Source organism: Diorhabda sublineata, chromosome X (assembly GCF_026230105.1).
Source record: "Diorhabda sublineata isolate icDioSubl1.1 chromosome X, icDioSubl1.1, whole genome shotgun sequence".
NCBI lineage: Eukaryota > Metazoa > Arthropoda > Insecta > Coleoptera > Chrysomelidae > Diorhabda > Diorhabda sublineata.
This window is the reverse complement of record NC_079485.1, coordinates 18,963,898-18,982,434: the sequence shown is the minus strand read 5'-3', so window position 1 is coordinate 18,982,434 and position 18,537 is coordinate 18,963,898. Positions and strand designations below refer to the sequence as shown.

The window sequence follows — 18,537 nt, the reverse complement described above, 5'->3', positions numbered from 1 at the left end:
TTATCGGTTGACTGAAAAACGCATAAAATCTATATTTATGCATTTTGAATAAATATTTGTAATCGTGTTTATTTAGAAGAGAGCGCTAAATACACATATTTTACTAAATGATCACATACTATACCCTTGAAATCATTCAAGTTTTATTTCGTTAACCTGTGTATTTAATTTAAACGAAAATAATTATAACTAGGAATTCTATGTTTGGAAATTGAATAGAAACTCCTCAATGGTACACAACATTCTTTAAAGTGTAACGTTGATCAATTAACAGTTTCAAAGTTATTAATATGTAACAGGTAAACATTATTTCTCAGATCTCTCCTGACATAAGATGGTCACCAAACTGGACCAAAATCGTGACAGAAATTAACATTTTATGTTGTAGATGGCAAGGTCAATCTCGGTTGTTAACCTTTTTCATAAAATATAAATGTACACCAAAGCACCGTATACAATTAGTAATAAGTAAGATTTGGTTGAATATCAATCGAAGACATTTATTTTATTTATGTGGTACTAATTATGCCAAAAGAAAATGACATGGTAGATGAATGTTAGGTCTATAAATATTGTGAGTGAAAAAACGAGAAATTTAAAATATGATTCAGCTGTGGATATTTTTCGTTATACTAATGCTAACAAGAGCTCAGGTACCCAGTCTTGGATCTTGTCCTGATTATGTACCTATGGCAGATTTCGATATTGATAGTTTTTTGGGAAAATGGTACGAAGCTGAACGATATTTTCAATTTATGGAAGTTGGATCGAGATGTGTTATTACAGACTATGCTAGAGGCCCTAGTGGTAAAATATATGTATCTAACGAGGTTACGAATCGATTGTAAGTAATTTTTATCAAAATATATTCCATTTTCTGTTTGATTAAGGAAATTATAAATTTCTTTATACTCAATAAGGTGGTGAAATATTGTTTTTAATAAAAATTAATGAACTGAAAATTAAATTATGCAATTCATGCATCTTGATACAATTCTTAATGTTTGCTATATTTATTTTTCTTCTTTGAGAAAATTACCAATTTCTGGAGGAAAAATAACAAATTTGGTAAAACATTCCACATATAAATAAAAAATTTCATTATAAAACTAAATTCCAATTACGAAAATCAATTTTGATTAAGAAAAGATTCCAATAGAGTAATAGTAAGATATTATTTAATGTAGGAATTTGATCTTTTTCGAAAAAAGAAGTTTGTAAATTCAATTCACACATTACATATTTCTGGTTTTACTATAAAAGTTTAATTTCATTGCCATAACGCTCTACGTCATCTTAATCTAACTTACCCCGTAACCATTTATTCGTTATCCATATCCATTGATTAAGCCTTTCTGGGAACGCAAAGCAAGATACAAATTTTGAAAGTTTTTGTCTAAAAAACTGATTAGAAACTCAGTTCTATTAGATTTTCAGGTCTGAAATGGGTTTTGAACTGTTCGTTTTTATTTTTTTGTTGTGTGTATTATATTAGTTAGAATTTTTTTAAAGCGAACAGTTTTGATAGCTCGAAGTAGCTTTTAAAAAAATTATTATTAAAATTTTCAAACCATAACAATAAAAGATGTATTGCTAATACAAAGATGAGTTGAAAACTGAATTCAGCGTTACTTCTCTTAGGAATATCGGTGATCTTGCTGACTTTCTAGATATGATTGATTTAGAGATATGAGCCGTCTCATATGTCAGCATCTTTTTATGGGAACTTACGTTGGGTCATGACATCCCCTCCCCCATAGATTCTACTCCCAAGAGAAGACTGACACCGTGGTGTTCTATCTGTTGGGGAGTTCGAATCTTGTTGATGAATTTTTTTGTATCCTATGTAGCAACGAGGAACTCTTGCCCTTGGTGGCAAGTGGAAGTGTTTTCGATCTTGAGCAGTTGAATTCCACAGTGGCGTTCTTAGGCTTCTTGCAGTTCTTGTTTTTCGCAAATATACCATTGAGGAGGGATTCCTTTGCAAGAGTTACATTTGAATGTTTATTAAGAATTTATCGGAATATAATGGAACTGAATAAAAGTGATATAATTAAAAATCAAAAGTAATTGGTAGATATATAAAGAATGTTGTAATTTTATTTAGTATGTAGCTATCGATTTTAATAAGTTTCTCAAGTATTCATTCTTTAGTTTTTTTATTGGAAACATCCTTTCGAAGCATTTATATAACAAAGTAATTAATTTTTTGAAACGTTGACAATCATAATCGTCTAGATTGCCCGTGATGGATTTGATTATTGAACCCAAACTATCGATTATTTCTCTGGATAATATGGCGTGAGAGAATATTTTTCAGTTTTTATTCAAATTTGTGAGAATCGTAAGATTTTTAATAGCTAGATGTATCGAGAGAATATTGTTTATTATAAGTATTACTTTGGTTATATTATAAGATTTCTAGTTTCTGAGAAAGGATTTTCTCCCGGGGTTCGAAAATTCCCAGGAGCTTGAAATAACAAACACGGAAGATTTTATCTTCTGAAAGTATAAGATTGATTAGTGGCCGTTTTATATTATCGTATGTAATTTTTCATGTGTTGGGAATTTAAATTGTTTTTGGATCATAATTAACCTTGTTGGTTAAGTGGATTCATTGAATTTGTTCATTTGTTTCTGCCTAATGTGTTTTCTCACGAAAGCTTTTTGTTTTGGCCGAAATATTTCCGGTTTGACTCGTTTAATATTTATATTATTTTTTGATGTAACGGCAATAAGATCTGAATTAATTTTTGAACAGTATAATTTTGCTTTCTCCTTACGATCTTTTATATAGTCAATTATCAATACCTAATCAATTCCCATATTAAAAAGGTCCTTACTTGTCTATTATATGTTAGTTTATATTTATGTCGATAAGTTAGAATTTTGTTGCGGTGTGCTGAAAATGATTATAAGCCAAAATTACATAAGCGATTTTATTTTGAAAGGGGTTTTTAAGAATCCTTTGCTGGATTCTTTGAGGGAAAATAACCACTTTATAGGTTTATGGTCGGTTACGATATTGAAAACGGTTGAAAAATATATCCAAAACTATTGAGAGTAGTTCTTTTTCTTTGGTTGAATAATTCTGTTCCAAGTTATTCAAGATTCGAGGAAGGTAAGCAATGGGTATAATTTTGGCGAAAAATGCCAAATCGAGAATGGTGAAATATCAAAATTAACAAACATCCAAGTATATCAAGAAGGTCTATTCTATTAGGAAGTGGGTAGGTTACTTATTACCAATGGTTTTTCCATTCAGCTTCCCATAGTCGTCCACGATTTTCGGAAGCGTTAAACTTTTTGTTTACCATCCCATATAGGGGGACCACGAAGAACTACTTGGTCTTATGATATTTTGGTCTAACATTTTTTTGATTCGACTTTTTTCTTCTTGTTTATGAATAAATGGGTAACGATAGGATTGTGTTTTAAATAGTAATTCATGTACACTATTTATTTTATTTCAATATTATTAGTGAAAGTTACAGGGATTTCATCGTTATAGAATATATCTGCGAATACAATTTAAGTATTTCGTTACATTCTTCATTATTCAAATGATCTACTTGTTATATCTGAATATTTATTAATGAAATCGTCAAAATTATTTCATTTAAATTTTTTCGAATCGAATGATTTTGAATTGGAGTAATTTGATCATTTTGGAAGTTCAGTGATAGTCTCCAAGTGTTTGTTGTATTTACACTTATTGGATTGTAACTAAACGTAATGAGAAGTTGTTAATGTAATGAAATTGTTTGTATTATTCTCTTTAATAAGGAGCTGTAAGACTTCCCTCAATTTTCGCGATTTTATATAACGTATCATAGTACCAAGAGGATCTCTGAACTTGATAAGAATGTTTTTAAAATTAAATCTTTATAAAAGTTAGATTTCAAAACTTTTACTTTTATAAAGCTTTACCAGTGAGATTATAAGAGAATTTAATGAGTGAATATTTTGAAGACTATCTGGATCAGCAATAACGTAAAAATTTTTAATAATCTGGTCGAAAATGCGAATGTATCGGTTCAGTTCAGTTGAACTTTTATCAAATTCGGGAACGCAATTTGAATATTTTGAGTTGAATTGAGCCATAGTAGACTGATTTTTTGAGAAGAGGATCATTTGAAGAATCAATCAAATGTAAACTTTTAAATATATTCGATATATTCTTGATAGATATTCAAAGGTACCAGAAGTATCGATTCTTGCAGAAGTTTACGATATATGTTCCGAGTGGATTTGAAGAAATATTATTAAAATAATAAAATAATTGAAACAACTATATACGGAATATGTGCTCTCTGCATCTTTTTATGTTGACCTATCTAGGGTTACGACATAATTCATCTCTCTCCTATTTATTTAATATCTAAATAAATAATCAATATTTGGTTTGTTTGTCCCAGCTTTACATATTTTTACTGAAAGTGTTATAATACTTTTTTCCTTTATTCTAACTATTCTATTTATTGAAAGAAGTGTTAGTGACTACATCATGTATACCCGAAAAAAGTTGTTTGAATTAATTTCCCAATAACACTTTTATGATAGGCGTTTTATTTGTGTCTAATAATTTACCATTCCTTGGTTTTTGAACATCTATAGTTTTTTATACGAAACTCAGCTTGTATATGTACCGATTCTTGCGTAAAAAAATCAGGGTGGTCGTTGCGACTTTGATTAATTTTAACGTGTAAGTAACTATTTCTTCGCGTTCTTTGATTGACTGATAAGGTTTTTCTAATTTCTGAATATAACAAAATAGGATCAGATGACTTTTTCTCACTGTTCCATAATATAGTAGAAAACGGTGCAATTTATAAAAAATTCCAAATCTTTATTTTTAAACTCGGAATGTATATCTATACTTAAAAATGGTAGGTTTACCGATAATAGTGCCGAAGAAACTCCAAAAGTGTTAAAATCTGTTCTTGGTTATGATATCGTAACTGAGAAGATTGTTTATAAGTGCACAAACAAACCTTTTTTATCGAACAGGTGATAAGGAGTACACGAACGTTTGCGAAACGATAGGCGAAAGTTTCTGAAAAATTTGCCAACGATTTTTTCTTTATCGTAACATGCATCATGGTACAAGTCTTCCTATTGATATTAATGAAATTTGACATATTGTATACCTAAAAACAATGATTCTGGGTTTATCAAAATAAAATTGTTCTCATGACTAACTGTGCTACTAGCAAAGCTCCAAGCAAGATACAGTAATACATGTTACATGGTCCATCTTAGTTTTTGCACAATATAATTGGACAAACTCCTTGCACTGAGAATTTTGACTTCGTTAAATAAATACATGCTGCATAGACAGCTTGAATATATATATATATATATATATATATATATATATATATATATATATATGTATATATATATATTAGCACCATGTACCGAATTTATACTTTATACTCGTTTATACTCGTAGATATTGCTCGTACTACAGGATCCGTTAGGTTCCAGTTCCGCATAAATATCTATAATATTGAATTTAACTTAGAAGATATTTGTATACATTAAACAAACGGCGCTTCACAAGCTGTCTATGCAGCATGTATTTATTTAACGAAGTCAAAATTCTCAGTGTAAAGAGTCCAATGATATTGTGCAAAAACTAAGATGGACCATCATCATATTCGAAGACTGAAGAGAACGAAACCCTACGAATTAGTATATTGTTTTAGGTAAAAAGCAGAACAGAGACCATAAGTAACATACCAATAAAGTGTGAAAGACTGGACAGAAATACTAAAGACGGTACTGAATGGACTTAAATCAGTTTTAATTAGATAGGAAACACAAGCTTTCTTTTGACTTCAATAATAAGATCGTCATGCTCTCGGTTGTGATGTCTTTACAAGCAGCAGAATGTTTTGTTTGTTTATTGTGAATTCCAAGGAACAATGTTGTTTCTGAAAACTGTGTGTTTGTTGAAGAACAATAGTTAATAAATCACTATAAAATGAAATGATTACATCTCCATATTCAGCAGAGCCAACTAAAGATTATTACAAAACTACAAATTATAAAGTGGGTAAAGAGAATCGTTTAGCAAATTCCCTTTTTACAGTTCAGACACACTCTTAATGACAACTCTGTTTGTGCTGAATCCTTCGACCTTGATGAAATATTTCTTAAACAATAAATACTGAAGTACACATAACACAAAAATGGCAAGCTTAGAGAATAGAGGTTTTTAGACAAATTGTAAAATCAAATGAAGGGTTTGTAATAAAAACAGTTCACGAATTAAGACCTTTTATGTTATTTTAGAGAAAATATAAATTTAACCGTTAATAGTATATTATTCACGATTGCATAATGGAGGTTATTAATCACAAGGTGAAATTTACGTAAATCACAGAGTGAATAAAAGCTCATTATACGCGAGTAGAATACTATACATTATCCACGCTTACTAAATACTTTTGTTGAAGTGTTTTCGTTAGAAAATTTACTTTTTCAATTTTTTTATGTTTACAGAACTAAATTGAAAATATTTAATAGTGTTTTATATGATAAAATTATAAAACCCGATTTCTTGCAACAAAATAATATAGCTGAATCAAGAGAGCATTTGACAGCAGTGATTGATAATACTTATTAATCACGGCTATTATTAAGGTTGAGCAAGCAGATGTATAATAGGTACATTATACTACTGTCGTGGATAAAATATATTTCGCAGCAATAATACAGGACATTAACATGAAAATTAACAAAAACAAACCAGTTACATGAAAAAATACCATTCGGGAAATCACAATATCCAATTATCCCATATTTTTTTAACCAATGTGAAATTTGCTCAAAACCAAGTATGAAAACACCCAATAGACAAATTATGACATCACGCGCATCACATTTATCCACAATTCATTGCGCTACCAATTACTTTTCATTTTCAAATCTTCTCTGGTCCATACGCCTAAAAATTCATTTTGATTGTAAATGAAACTTAACTCAAATAAAAAACTCTTTATTAAAGACATATATGATGAATATAAACAAAATGATTGTTAAACAAAACCAGAATTTGAAATTATACCCGAAATAGTTCTTAACCGTCTTTTGTATCTAAGGAAAAACAGACTGAAGTTACAAACCACTTTTATGTCATACATCCAAAAAAAAACAGACCTAAAATCGTTTTTTTTTTGACAGGCAAAAAGAGTTAATCCAGTCGGAGACGTTTCAGGAATTCGGGGATTAGTATGAAGATCGAGAAGCAAAATAAACAAAACAGTAATATACATTCTCATTAAACTTGTCATCCTTCTTTTTTTCAATTAGAGTCATATATAAGCAGTTGTTTTGGATATAATATTGAAGGATATTGTCGTCGTTACGTTAATCTTTTTTCCGATGAGTTGGGAATATTTTTTCTCTGTTAACAATTAGAATATTGCCTCAGAAAAGATATGAGGTATTACTAAAATTAGATTAATTAACTCATATTTTTCTAGTTTTTAACGTTTTATCAGCTCCTACTGATAATATTTTAATACGTTGATGAAAAAACAAATATTTGTTATCCAATATATTGAAAGATCTCAGAGGTTGATACCCAGATAACCAATAAATAACAATTGAAAATATGTATTTGAAATAAAATCAAATATTGTATTTGATACGTTTCTATGATAATCTATTAAAATATGTACGAATGTTATCTAAATTAACAAGAATTAAATTTCATTAAAACACGAAAAAACTTACGTATCAAAACAAATTACAATTAACTAGCAAGAAATATTTTGTAATTATATTCTTGAACGCAGCTTGACACGAAGCAAGAAATTACATGCATTTCTTCCTAAGTAAAAATATTGCACGTCGCTTGTCATTATGCACGTCACTTGTCACTTCATCATTGCTGTCGTTAACAAAAATTCCATCAGTAAATTATACAAATTACTACCTAAAATTTCAAATATTTTGTGATCGGTTTAAAAATGAAAATAAAAATGATATGTAAAATAAACAAGAAAAAAATAGCCAGTGAATAACTGGCAATAATTATAACTGGTGCTGCTTTGCTTTTGAAGTCAGATAAACAGGTTGCTTGTTACGACAGAGCCGATAATATTGCAAGTGCGACATATTGCATCAAACAATCAGCTTAACTTCATCTGCGCATGCTTTTGATCAAGAAATATTAAGTCTTGTACGCTGTATTGCATCATGTCAAGCGGCCTTAAGCAACAACAAAGCATGAGCCTAAAATATTAAATCAAATATCGCGCTGTTCTGAGATACAGGGCGTTTTGAGTAGTAATTTAAAAATTGGTTTTGCTTGATTCTTTAAGACCATTGAATATTTTTCCATCATACCTGGTAAATGGAAAAGAAAATACATTAAAGTTTGAAGTAGTATCGATTTATTATTTTAGTTGGATGACCATTATTTCTAATCCATTTTAGAGGATTTCAAATTTAACTGTATCGAGAAAGATGTCCTGAGACCATTGAAAAAGTGTAGTTTCAGATATTCATTTGGGTGAGCCGTTTTTTTTCTTTGGTATTCCTCCATTGACTATCCAAGACTGGAGATACAAAGCAGTACATCCTAAAAGTCCTAAGGAAAAATCGAGGCGCTGTCTGGTGGTTTTTATTCTTAGACCTGAAATTGTTATCATTAACGATTACGTAACTTGCGTAAGTGTTATTTGTGACTTGATTGAACAGATTGAACTCTTTCTACTGTTTACTACCTACCTTAGATGGGCACAAATATAATTTATATTTCGATATATACTTAGTAAGTGTGGCAAAGTGAACGGTAGTGAATTTTAGCTGAATCGTCACACATTCCTCACTATCTTGAGTAAATAAAAAAAATTACGTTAACACAGGGATAACCTACTGGTGTGACAGGATAGGGTTGGATGTATGAAAACTCTCTTGGCAATTCTAGGATTTTCAATTATTTTGAGGTTCACTACTATTTATTTTATCTTCAAAATTCTTTTTGTAAGTTCGTGATTTTGGTCTTATTTTGACCAGAAAGAGACATACATTCTAAACAAACAAATAAAATACAAATCTTCATTAGGAGAAATTTTAACCTTCCAAGTGTGAAGAAAGTGTAATTATTTGTAAACCCTCTAAGGAGTTGTAGGTTGAACCCCTAGAATTGTTGAGCGCTTGGCAAAACTTCTCTGGCGAGTCTTATTAATTGTAATCCACCCCTTCTTCAAATAGCTATTGAGAGAACAGATTATCAGGACCAATCTTAAAATATCTTGACAACCAAAGGTTATCATATTAAAGAATTTTCCTATGCTACTCAAATTTATTAATACGTATGGTAGGGAAATATCCAATAGTCTTTAAAAAATGTGCAGATGTAATTTATGTATTTTGACTAAGAACTCCCTATATCTCAGAACAGAGCGATATTTTATATACGTGCTCTGGTTAAATATTCATATTTTAGGCCTAGTATATTCTGTGTAAAGCATTTACAGATAATAATGAGTATAGAAGTTAAATATTGGAGCAATCGTATATGCTTTATTATACTTCATCTTACATAGATGGTCAGTCAAAATGATGATAAACCTGCTCGGTCATCTGCTGATGTAGACTTAACAAAGTAAAATAAGGTTGTTTGAAACGTTCTGCCTTAGTGATCAATGCACTCGGTTACATTAGCTGCTTTTGTGAGTTCATTTTAGTTTAGTTACAAACAAATAAGTTTAAATCCATCCAGATCTGCTCTTTTTCCTCTTAATATAATTTTTATATTACCGATCATGAAAAATTACTAGTTTAATGACATTGGAATATATTTGGATTGATCTGTATTTTACGTTTTAGAACTGGCGTCAAAAGAATTATCGAAGGTCATTTAGAACTTTCTGCTCGAGCTGGTGAAGGAAAATTCACCGTGAAGTATAATACTTCTCCATTAAATACCCAAGCACATCTTATTGTACTTGGTACTGATTATGACAATTATGCTGTTTTATGGAGTTGTAGTGGATTTGGACCTATACACACACGTAAGTTACTAATAATGAGCATAGTTGTAGACACTATACCTAATTTTATTTTTAGAAAGCGTTTGGGCTATGACAAGGGAACGTTTGCCAGCTAATCCAGTCCTTCAGATGATTTACGGTATTTTAGATGAATATAAAATAAGCAGAAACTTTTTCATTAAGACGGATCAAGAAGGTTGCGCTATAGCAGCATCGGACATCAATGCAGCTAATGGAATTACAAGTATATCCACAATAGTGGAGTCAACAGGATTACCTCAACGAAATACACAAACTTCAAGTAGAGAAATTGAAGAGGAACAAATTAAGCTTGCAGATAAAGGCAAATCTACTGATAATGATTCCAGTAGTAATAGCCACAAAACCAATATTAAACAAGAACGTCACTCTGTCGATATAAACGCGGAAACAAATAAATATGCTACCAATTTAGAAATGCAGCGAGAAAATGTTCAGCCAGAAAGTCTTGTACAAGATAAACTCATAAATCAAGTAAAGACTATTCCTTTTGTCTCCGAGCCTGTGAAAATTGAGCTAGTTAAAAACCCAGTTATAAGTGAATCAGGCAATATACAAAATGCTTGGAAAACTGTATTAACTGTTACTGAAGCTGATATTGAGTCAAAAACCGTCTCAGGAAACAAAGAAAAGACCATAGAAGTAGGCGAAACATTGAAAAACAATAAGAAATTAACAGTAATATAATAAAAAAAAATTTTGCAATTGAATCATCCCCATATGGTGATGCTACTCAAGAAGCAAAAGTATCAGTAATAATCTCTAAAAAATTAAAGAAAATATTATAGAAGAGAAATTTCAATAGTTTTTATTCTTAAAAAATAAATCAAGCTAAATTTATTTATTATAGGTATATACCATTTATGTATTATGTATAAAGTACAAAAAATGACTACTTAGCTAGTATGTAATTCGATCTATTTCTATTGATAACCCAGATAACACAGGATATAAGATGTAAATACATATAGTATAACTCGTTGAATACATAAATTATTCATTACTGATGCCTACATCACTATTCATAATATATAGCGGTATATTATTTAGAGTATATACATCTTTTTAAATATATATATATATATATATATATATATATATATATATATATATATACTTTTTGACACATAAATATAAAAAGAATGAATGATGCTCTGAGTATATACTTTTTTGTACATAAAATATTTTTTATTTGATACCCACATTAATTCTTTCAGGTACATAACTTAGTTATATAAAGAAAATGGTTAAATTCTGGATGCATTTTGATTTTAGGTTTCTATTGATAGAAAAATAGTTCCAAAAAGTGGTAAAAAAAGACTTTTCGACCTTTTTCGGTATTTTTGAGAATATTTTTATAAACACCGAAGTAGGTCGAAACTTCAATTTTTACCTGTGTTTTTAAACTAATTTTTTATCAAAGGAGACCTAAAATTAAGACAATTTATCTCGAAAAATTTCTAAGAAATAAAAATATAGAGAAAAATAGTCCATGTTTACCCAAGGAAAGTATAATTTGAGTATACACGGGATGAATGAGGTGTATCCTGAATATTTGACTATATTCTAGGTATAAGCCAAATATACACCATATATATTCCTAAAACATACTAGATATGTATTTGTGCTATCTGTGGAGCTGCTAGTATTGGAACTGTATGATTTTTTAAATAAAATATTTTATTCATTCACTCACTCTATGAGGCTATTTATTATACGATCTATCCCTTCACATCATCATTATTTGATTAAAAAAAATCTGTGGCTATCCTTTACAACACAGTTTTTGTCTGAAATTTTATTTTCTCTTGACAAAAATAATGCCGAAGGATGAGTAGAATTTTCAAATCAATTGTTATTAGTGATTGCAGTGAAAAGTCCCCAAAATAATTTTCAAAATTAATTTATTTGTTACAAATTACAAATTATCACTCAAAAATAGCATCTACCTTTAAACCAGACTCTCGCGAGGCAGCCTCCTAGAGGCTCGAAACGGAGCGACATCGAGGCGTGGTAAGGGAGGACAAATGGACCCTAACACACTGTCCACTTGCGTTACCTCGTATGACCACGCGGAGAGGATCGGACTTTACATATTTTTATGCTGTTTTTATGTTTCTACTAAATAGTTAATCTTAGATTCGAAATTGAAGAGAAGTCTTTATAAAAAGTGAAAAAAAATGTTAACAGAAATAATTCAAGAAGAAACTTCCGCATTCCGAAGTTTTATTTATAAATTCATGACCAGAAATCGTAAAACGATGTATTCCATTATCTCTTAATTGAATTGAAGGTCTCATTAATTGCATATTAAACATATTTCGTTGAGAGCAATTCTAGAATTAATTTAGAAGGCCTCATCAAAAGTACTTGACAGAATTTAAATGCAGTCGATAAACAATGAGTATTAGGAAAATAATTGCTGATAAGATTTTATATAGTCTCACTCATGGAAAAATTTGGCAACAAAGTAAATCGACAATGATCTAAAAAACTGGAAGCAATGACCTAAAAAAATAACTAGAGAAAATAATAGAGTGGGTTTTTTATGAATAGGTGGAAAGTTAAACCAAAAGTGAAATATATCCCTATGTTGTAAAGATTGGAATTGAAGTTTAAAATTGAAATTCTTCGAGATCATTTCATCACATAATAATAGATAAGACTCTTTTTTTTTAATATCCCTCTTAGTATTGGGTTCAATTCCGTCACAACTAACTCACGAATATAATTTTAAAGTTTAAATAAATCAACTTTCAGATGAGAAAATAAATGAAATGTCGATTTTCACTAGTGCAAAATGTATCAAAAAAACGACAGATAATTATGCACCAAATGCTTAATTAATAATGATTCAATTTTAGACATAAATGACATTTTCTACTTATTTTATTCCACATATCAAGATTATTGTTATAATAATGATGAAGCATCAATCAATTATTCATTTTTCCATATAATCATTAAGATCATTAGTAAAATGGAAATAAAGCACTTGGGAATAACAGATCAAAACCATTGATCAACCAAGTCCCATATTTTTGGAAGAAAAAAGATATGGGATAAAAATAAGAGATACAAATGTTTTACGCAAATTGTTTAGCTCCCCCTGTAAGCAATTTTAGTTGTATAAGTAGATATATATGTCGGTTCAATTTAATTAGTTTATTTAGTATCTAGACTTCCTTGAAGTGTCATACCTGTATTCTTTATTGTTGCCTATAATAACAAATTGAAAACATTATATTATTATAGTGAAAAAATTATCCAAAGGTTTCAGATAAATATTCGTGTACGGCAAAAACAATTGTATTAGTTTAGACGTTAAAGATGTTTACAGTCATCATATGCATATTGGTAGTTTCCAAAATTACTACAGCACAAATACCTTCAGTTGGTTCTTGTCCTAATGTTGAAACTGTTCAGCATTTTGATGTAGCAAGGGTTTGTATCATTTCCATATTTATTGTGAAGGTATAAAATCACTGAACTCATTGTTAATAATAAATAAATCAAAATACAATAGTGAATATTATCAGAATACCTATATTATAACGTTAATAAATAGTGAATAAAAACAGGTGTGATACGATGAGTATTGGATTGAAAGTAATGACAAATAGTCATTATAATAGTCTAAAAATAATAAGTTGTGAAGAAAACAGTATTTTGATCCTAAAAGAATAAACATATAATATATAAGTAGTTGACATGCTATATTGTGAAAACATGTTAATATTATCAAACCAACATTACGACGTAGAATTTCTCAACCTTCAAATATTAATTGGGTTGTTTTGTTAGTACTTATTGAATAATTTTTAGTACCTTGGAAAATGGTTTGAGATGGAACGATACTTTGCTATATTTGAACTTGGAGGTAAATGTGTAACCGCTGAGTATTCACTTCATGACAATGGTACTGTTCATGTGAGGAACCAACAACTACAATTTTAGTAAGTACTTTCAATAAGTGAAAAACATAATCATAATAATCAGTTTCAACCATAATACTTTTCTTATGTGTCATATTTCAAAATTATTTAGCATCAATTAATTTATTCTTAATTGCAATAAAATTTATAAAATAGAACTATACATTTTACACAATGTTTTTAGGCATTTTTTATCATTAGCAGCTTTTTCATTCTTATAATGTGAACCATTTTTGAAAATTCTGTTTTCCTTGTGTTTTACTCTGTTTCAAGAACTTTTAAATTTTTCTTATTGAATATATTTTTTTTATATTTCATGGTTTGTTGATGCAGTTTTATTTTTTATATACTGAGATATCTGTTCAATGATTACAAAGTAATTAATATGTAATATTTTACTTTTTCTATTTTTGGGTGTTCTATATATTAATGTAGTGAAATGTTTGGAAAGCGTATTATGTCATGACTTATCGCAATATCATATTTATTGCAATACGACAATTGTTTCCTTGTGGGGTGGTGATGAAAAGTGTGTTACGTTTTAATGTTTGAAGGTTATTTAAATCTGTTTTTTATTAATAATATATCGTAGTGTGATTGTGGCAAAATTAAAATTAAACACCACGAGCTTTCGAATACTTATATATTCATCGTCTGGGAATCAATTAGTTAAGAATTGTGATGTGATAAATTTTTTAATATCTTTAAAAAAATATTTTTGATATGTTTATGCTTCTAAATGTTCTTGGTTTTAGGTCTCTTTTGTTTTAAAATTATTAAAAAAAATAATTTCCAAACAGAAAATGTGATCGTAATTATTGAATTCCTTTATAGTACAGAAGCCCAAACTACCATTGATGGAACCGCTCGTCTAGCATCAAATACTGGAGAAGCAAAATTACTAGTCACTTTTCCGTCATTACCTGGTAAGTTTTCGAAGTTCAAATAATTAAAAATAACAAATAATTATTTTTACTAAGAAATCTACGAATTTCAACGAAAACTTCATTTAAAAAATTATAGAAATACAAAGGAACTTCCTATTAAAATGATTTTATGTAAAACAACTACTTACATTTCAATGAAATAAAAGTATGAATTAATTGCTGAATATGTAGGTTGGGCCTAGATTCAGCATACTCTCTCTCCCAGTTCATACAAACAATTATATATCGGCAATCCCTCTTAATTTCAAAATATATTCCATTATGATGATTGTTTCAGTTGCATTTGATGCCCCTTACTGGGTTGTTGAAACGGATTATGATAGCTACTCAGTTGTTTGGTCATGTGTAGATTTGAGTATCCTAAATTTTCGTAAGTATGAGATTTTATTTTTACAGATGAACTTTTATTATCCGTCTCTCAGTTATACGGATTTGCGATTATACGGATTACTAACTTATTTTGAAAAAAAACTTGTATGTATAAATATCTTATTTCCCCCTAATGATTATTATTATTACTCAATGAAAGAGGTAAATCAATATCCTGAATAGGTTCGTATCAAAGAATAATGTGCATATAGTTTCTAAATTTTACCCACAAACAAAGTTGATGTCTTTTTATTTTGTTAAGTAAAAGTTATAAATACATGATGCAGATTTAAAAGTGGGACAACAATAGATAACCTCTATTCAAAATGGTAATCATTTCAAAAATATATGAGATTTTTATTCAATCTGGAAAATTTAATCAATATACGTCTATTATGTTTTTAGAAAATGCTTGGATTTTGACAAGAGAAAGAGTCCCTTCAACTGCAACAATGGAAAAAGCCTACATGGCTCTGAAAAAGCAAAATATTTCAAGAACATATTTTCTAAAAACAAATCAAGCAAATTGTCCCCACACTTAATAATTAATTCAGCTTGAAGAAATTATATGTATATACGTGTCTGGGAGTACTTTAATAAATTTTTATGGATATGTTTTTTGCATATTTATTTTTATTTCAATTACTTATACCTATTCCCTCAAATTTCTTATTCAAACCATAACATTGAATACATACCATAAACCTATTAAAGGTAATGAACGAGCCCAAAAACGATTTTAAATAATGGCAACGCAGTGCAAGAAAGACAATATAAGATTGTCTTTCTTGCACTGCGAGAAGAAGTCAAAAAACTAGTAATTAAAGATAGGAGCATTGATACATTGGAAGTCGACAACGCAATGGAATGGATAATGGCTAAAGGTAAAAACACGAAAAACAAATGGAAGGATGTAGTGAGAATGGCATCATGGATTATCAGGACAATGCTGGCAATGGAAAAAATGGAATAAATTGCAAAAGAAATGTTGGAATACAAAATAACAAAATAGACATATTGGCACTCCAAGAAATACGATGGGAGGGAAAAGGACAAATAAATAAGGAGAAATATACTCTATTTTATGGCGGAGAATAAAAACAAGGGAGGATTGGTACAGGTTTAATGATCAGCAAAAGAATGGAAAGAAATGTGAATATCAAAGCTATGAATAAAAAATAGTATAGCAAACATAACAATAATTAATATTTACGCACCAACAGAAGAAGCAAAGACGAAGACAAAGATGAATTCTATGAAAACCTGGTTAAGGTATGCGAGGACGTCACAAGACATTAATTATTGGAGATATGAATGCAAAAATAGGAAAAGAAGACTACTTAACAAGTGTGGTAGGAAAACACCCTACACGAAACAACTAACAATAATGGAGGGCGAATATACAGTCTAGCCGAGGAATTCAACATGTATATTAATAGCACTAGCTTTAAACATAAGACGAAACATAAAATTACAGAAAGTCATTGGTACAAAATATATTAGAAAAAATAATGATTGGTTTGACATGGAATACACAATAAAAATTAACGAGAAAAAAGAAGCTAGGTTGAAATGGCTAAGAACTATGAAACAAGAGGATTATAATATATATAGAAAAATAAGAAAAGAGAGCACCAAGTTAATAAAGACAAAGAGAATAAAATGGCTAAATGATAATATGGACAACTTAGAAAATAACAATAAAAATAATGTAAAATTATATCAACATATAAAGAAACAAAATAGAAAACGAAATACAACAAATATTAATTAAAGAGAATGGAGTCAGTATTTCAAAGAATTATTAACGGAAGAAGTCAGTGAATATGAACCACCATACTAGAGAATGAAGAAAAGCCGACAGAAGCAGAATGTAATGACATAATAGACAAATTGAAACATGATAAAACAGGAGGATCAGACGAAATAGTGAATGAACTAATAAAATATGGAGGAGATAAACTAAGGTACAGGATATTCAAGATCATAGAAAGAGTATGAGAAACAGAAGCAATGCCAAGAGAGTGGTCTACTGGATTGATTATATCAATACTGAAGGGAGGAAATCCCATCATATGTAGTAATTATAGAGGTATTAGTTTGTATAATACTGTATTCAAAATACTAACAACATTAATACATGATAGACTGAAAAAGGTAGTGGAACCAGAAATAGGGGAATATCAAAAAGGTTTTAGGCAAGGAAAATCTACAGTAGATGCCATACATACCATAAAGCGACTTCAAACAAGCATTTGACATTCTGAAAAGGAGGACGGTTATAAAGGACATGGAAAAACTACTAGTACCCCAAAAGTTGATACGATTGGTGAAAATGACTATGCTAAATTCTAGGGCAAGGGTATTGTTTAACATTGCAGTTAAATGCATAATAAGAGAATGTAATATCAATGGAAGTATTATTAATAAATCAATACAAGTGATAGCATATGCTGATGATTTGACACTAATAGCAAGAGACGCATTAGAAAAAATTGTAAGAGAGGTAGGAAAAAGAGGATTGAAAATAAATCAGAAAAATACAAAATATATGGAAATTGAAAGAGAGAAAGAAATTCGCAAACAGGAAACAGTGAACATAAATGACCTCGTCTTCGAAATAGTCGACACCTTTAAGTACTTAGGAACAATGATAAGCAACAAAAATGACAAAGAAAACGAGACAGAACAAAGAATTCATGCGGGATATAAGGCATGTAATAAGTACAAATCTGTAATGAAGAGCAAAAGAATTAGCAGAGCAACCAAATTGAAAGCCTACAAGACTACGATAAAACCAGTAGTTACGAACGCCGCTGAAACAATGAGGCTAACAAATATAGACAAAAAACATCTAAGGATATATGAGAAAAGAATAATTAGGAAACTTCATGGACTAGTAAAAGTTGGAAATAATGACTATAGAAGACTAATGAATTATGAAATTAAGAATATATTAGAAAAGCAGGATATAGTAAATACAATTACAGCAAAAAAATACAATGGTACGGGCACATTAAAAGAATGGAAAAACGGCAGGGCATAAAGAAAATCACAGAGTGGAGACCGAGCGAGAAAAGATTGCCTGATAGACCAAAAAATAAATGGAAAGATCAGATTGTCCAAGATGCAGGACAAAGAAAAATGGAGAACAATAGTCGAAGCTGCAAAAATATGTGATAAAAAGTAAGTAAAAAGGGTAAAATGTGGGCTGACAACTCACAAAAATACATG

At 29.5% G+C, this 18,537-nt stretch overlaps 2 protein-coding genes across 2 annotated transcripts; both read left to right on the top strand.

The window, feature by feature from the left end:
- Positions 1-487: 487 nt before the first annotated feature.
- On the top strand, positions 488-10,969 carry LOC130450755 (uncharacterized). The gene is made up of 3 exons (XM_056789367.1): positions 488-844; positions 9,850-10,034; positions 10,090-10,969. The coding sequence occupies exons 1-3, from the start codon at positions 603-605 to the stop codon at positions 10,737-10,739; spliced, it is 1,077 nt and encodes a 358-aa protein (XP_056645345.1). The 5' UTR covers positions 488-602; the 3' UTR covers positions 10,740-10,969.
- Positions 10,970-13,210: 2,241 nt separating this feature from the next.
- LOC130450756 (apolipoprotein D-like) lies at positions 13,211-15,929 on the top strand. Its single transcript, XM_056789368.1, has 5 exons — positions 13,211-13,496; positions 13,878-14,008; positions 14,822-14,913; positions 15,212-15,304; positions 15,709-15,929. The coding sequence occupies exons 1-5, from the start codon at positions 13,383-13,385 to the stop codon at positions 15,843-15,845; spliced, it is 567 nt and encodes a 188-aa protein (XP_056645346.1). The 5' UTR covers positions 13,211-13,382; the 3' UTR covers positions 15,846-15,929.
- The last annotated feature ends 2,608 nt before the right edge of the window (positions 15,930-18,537 follow it).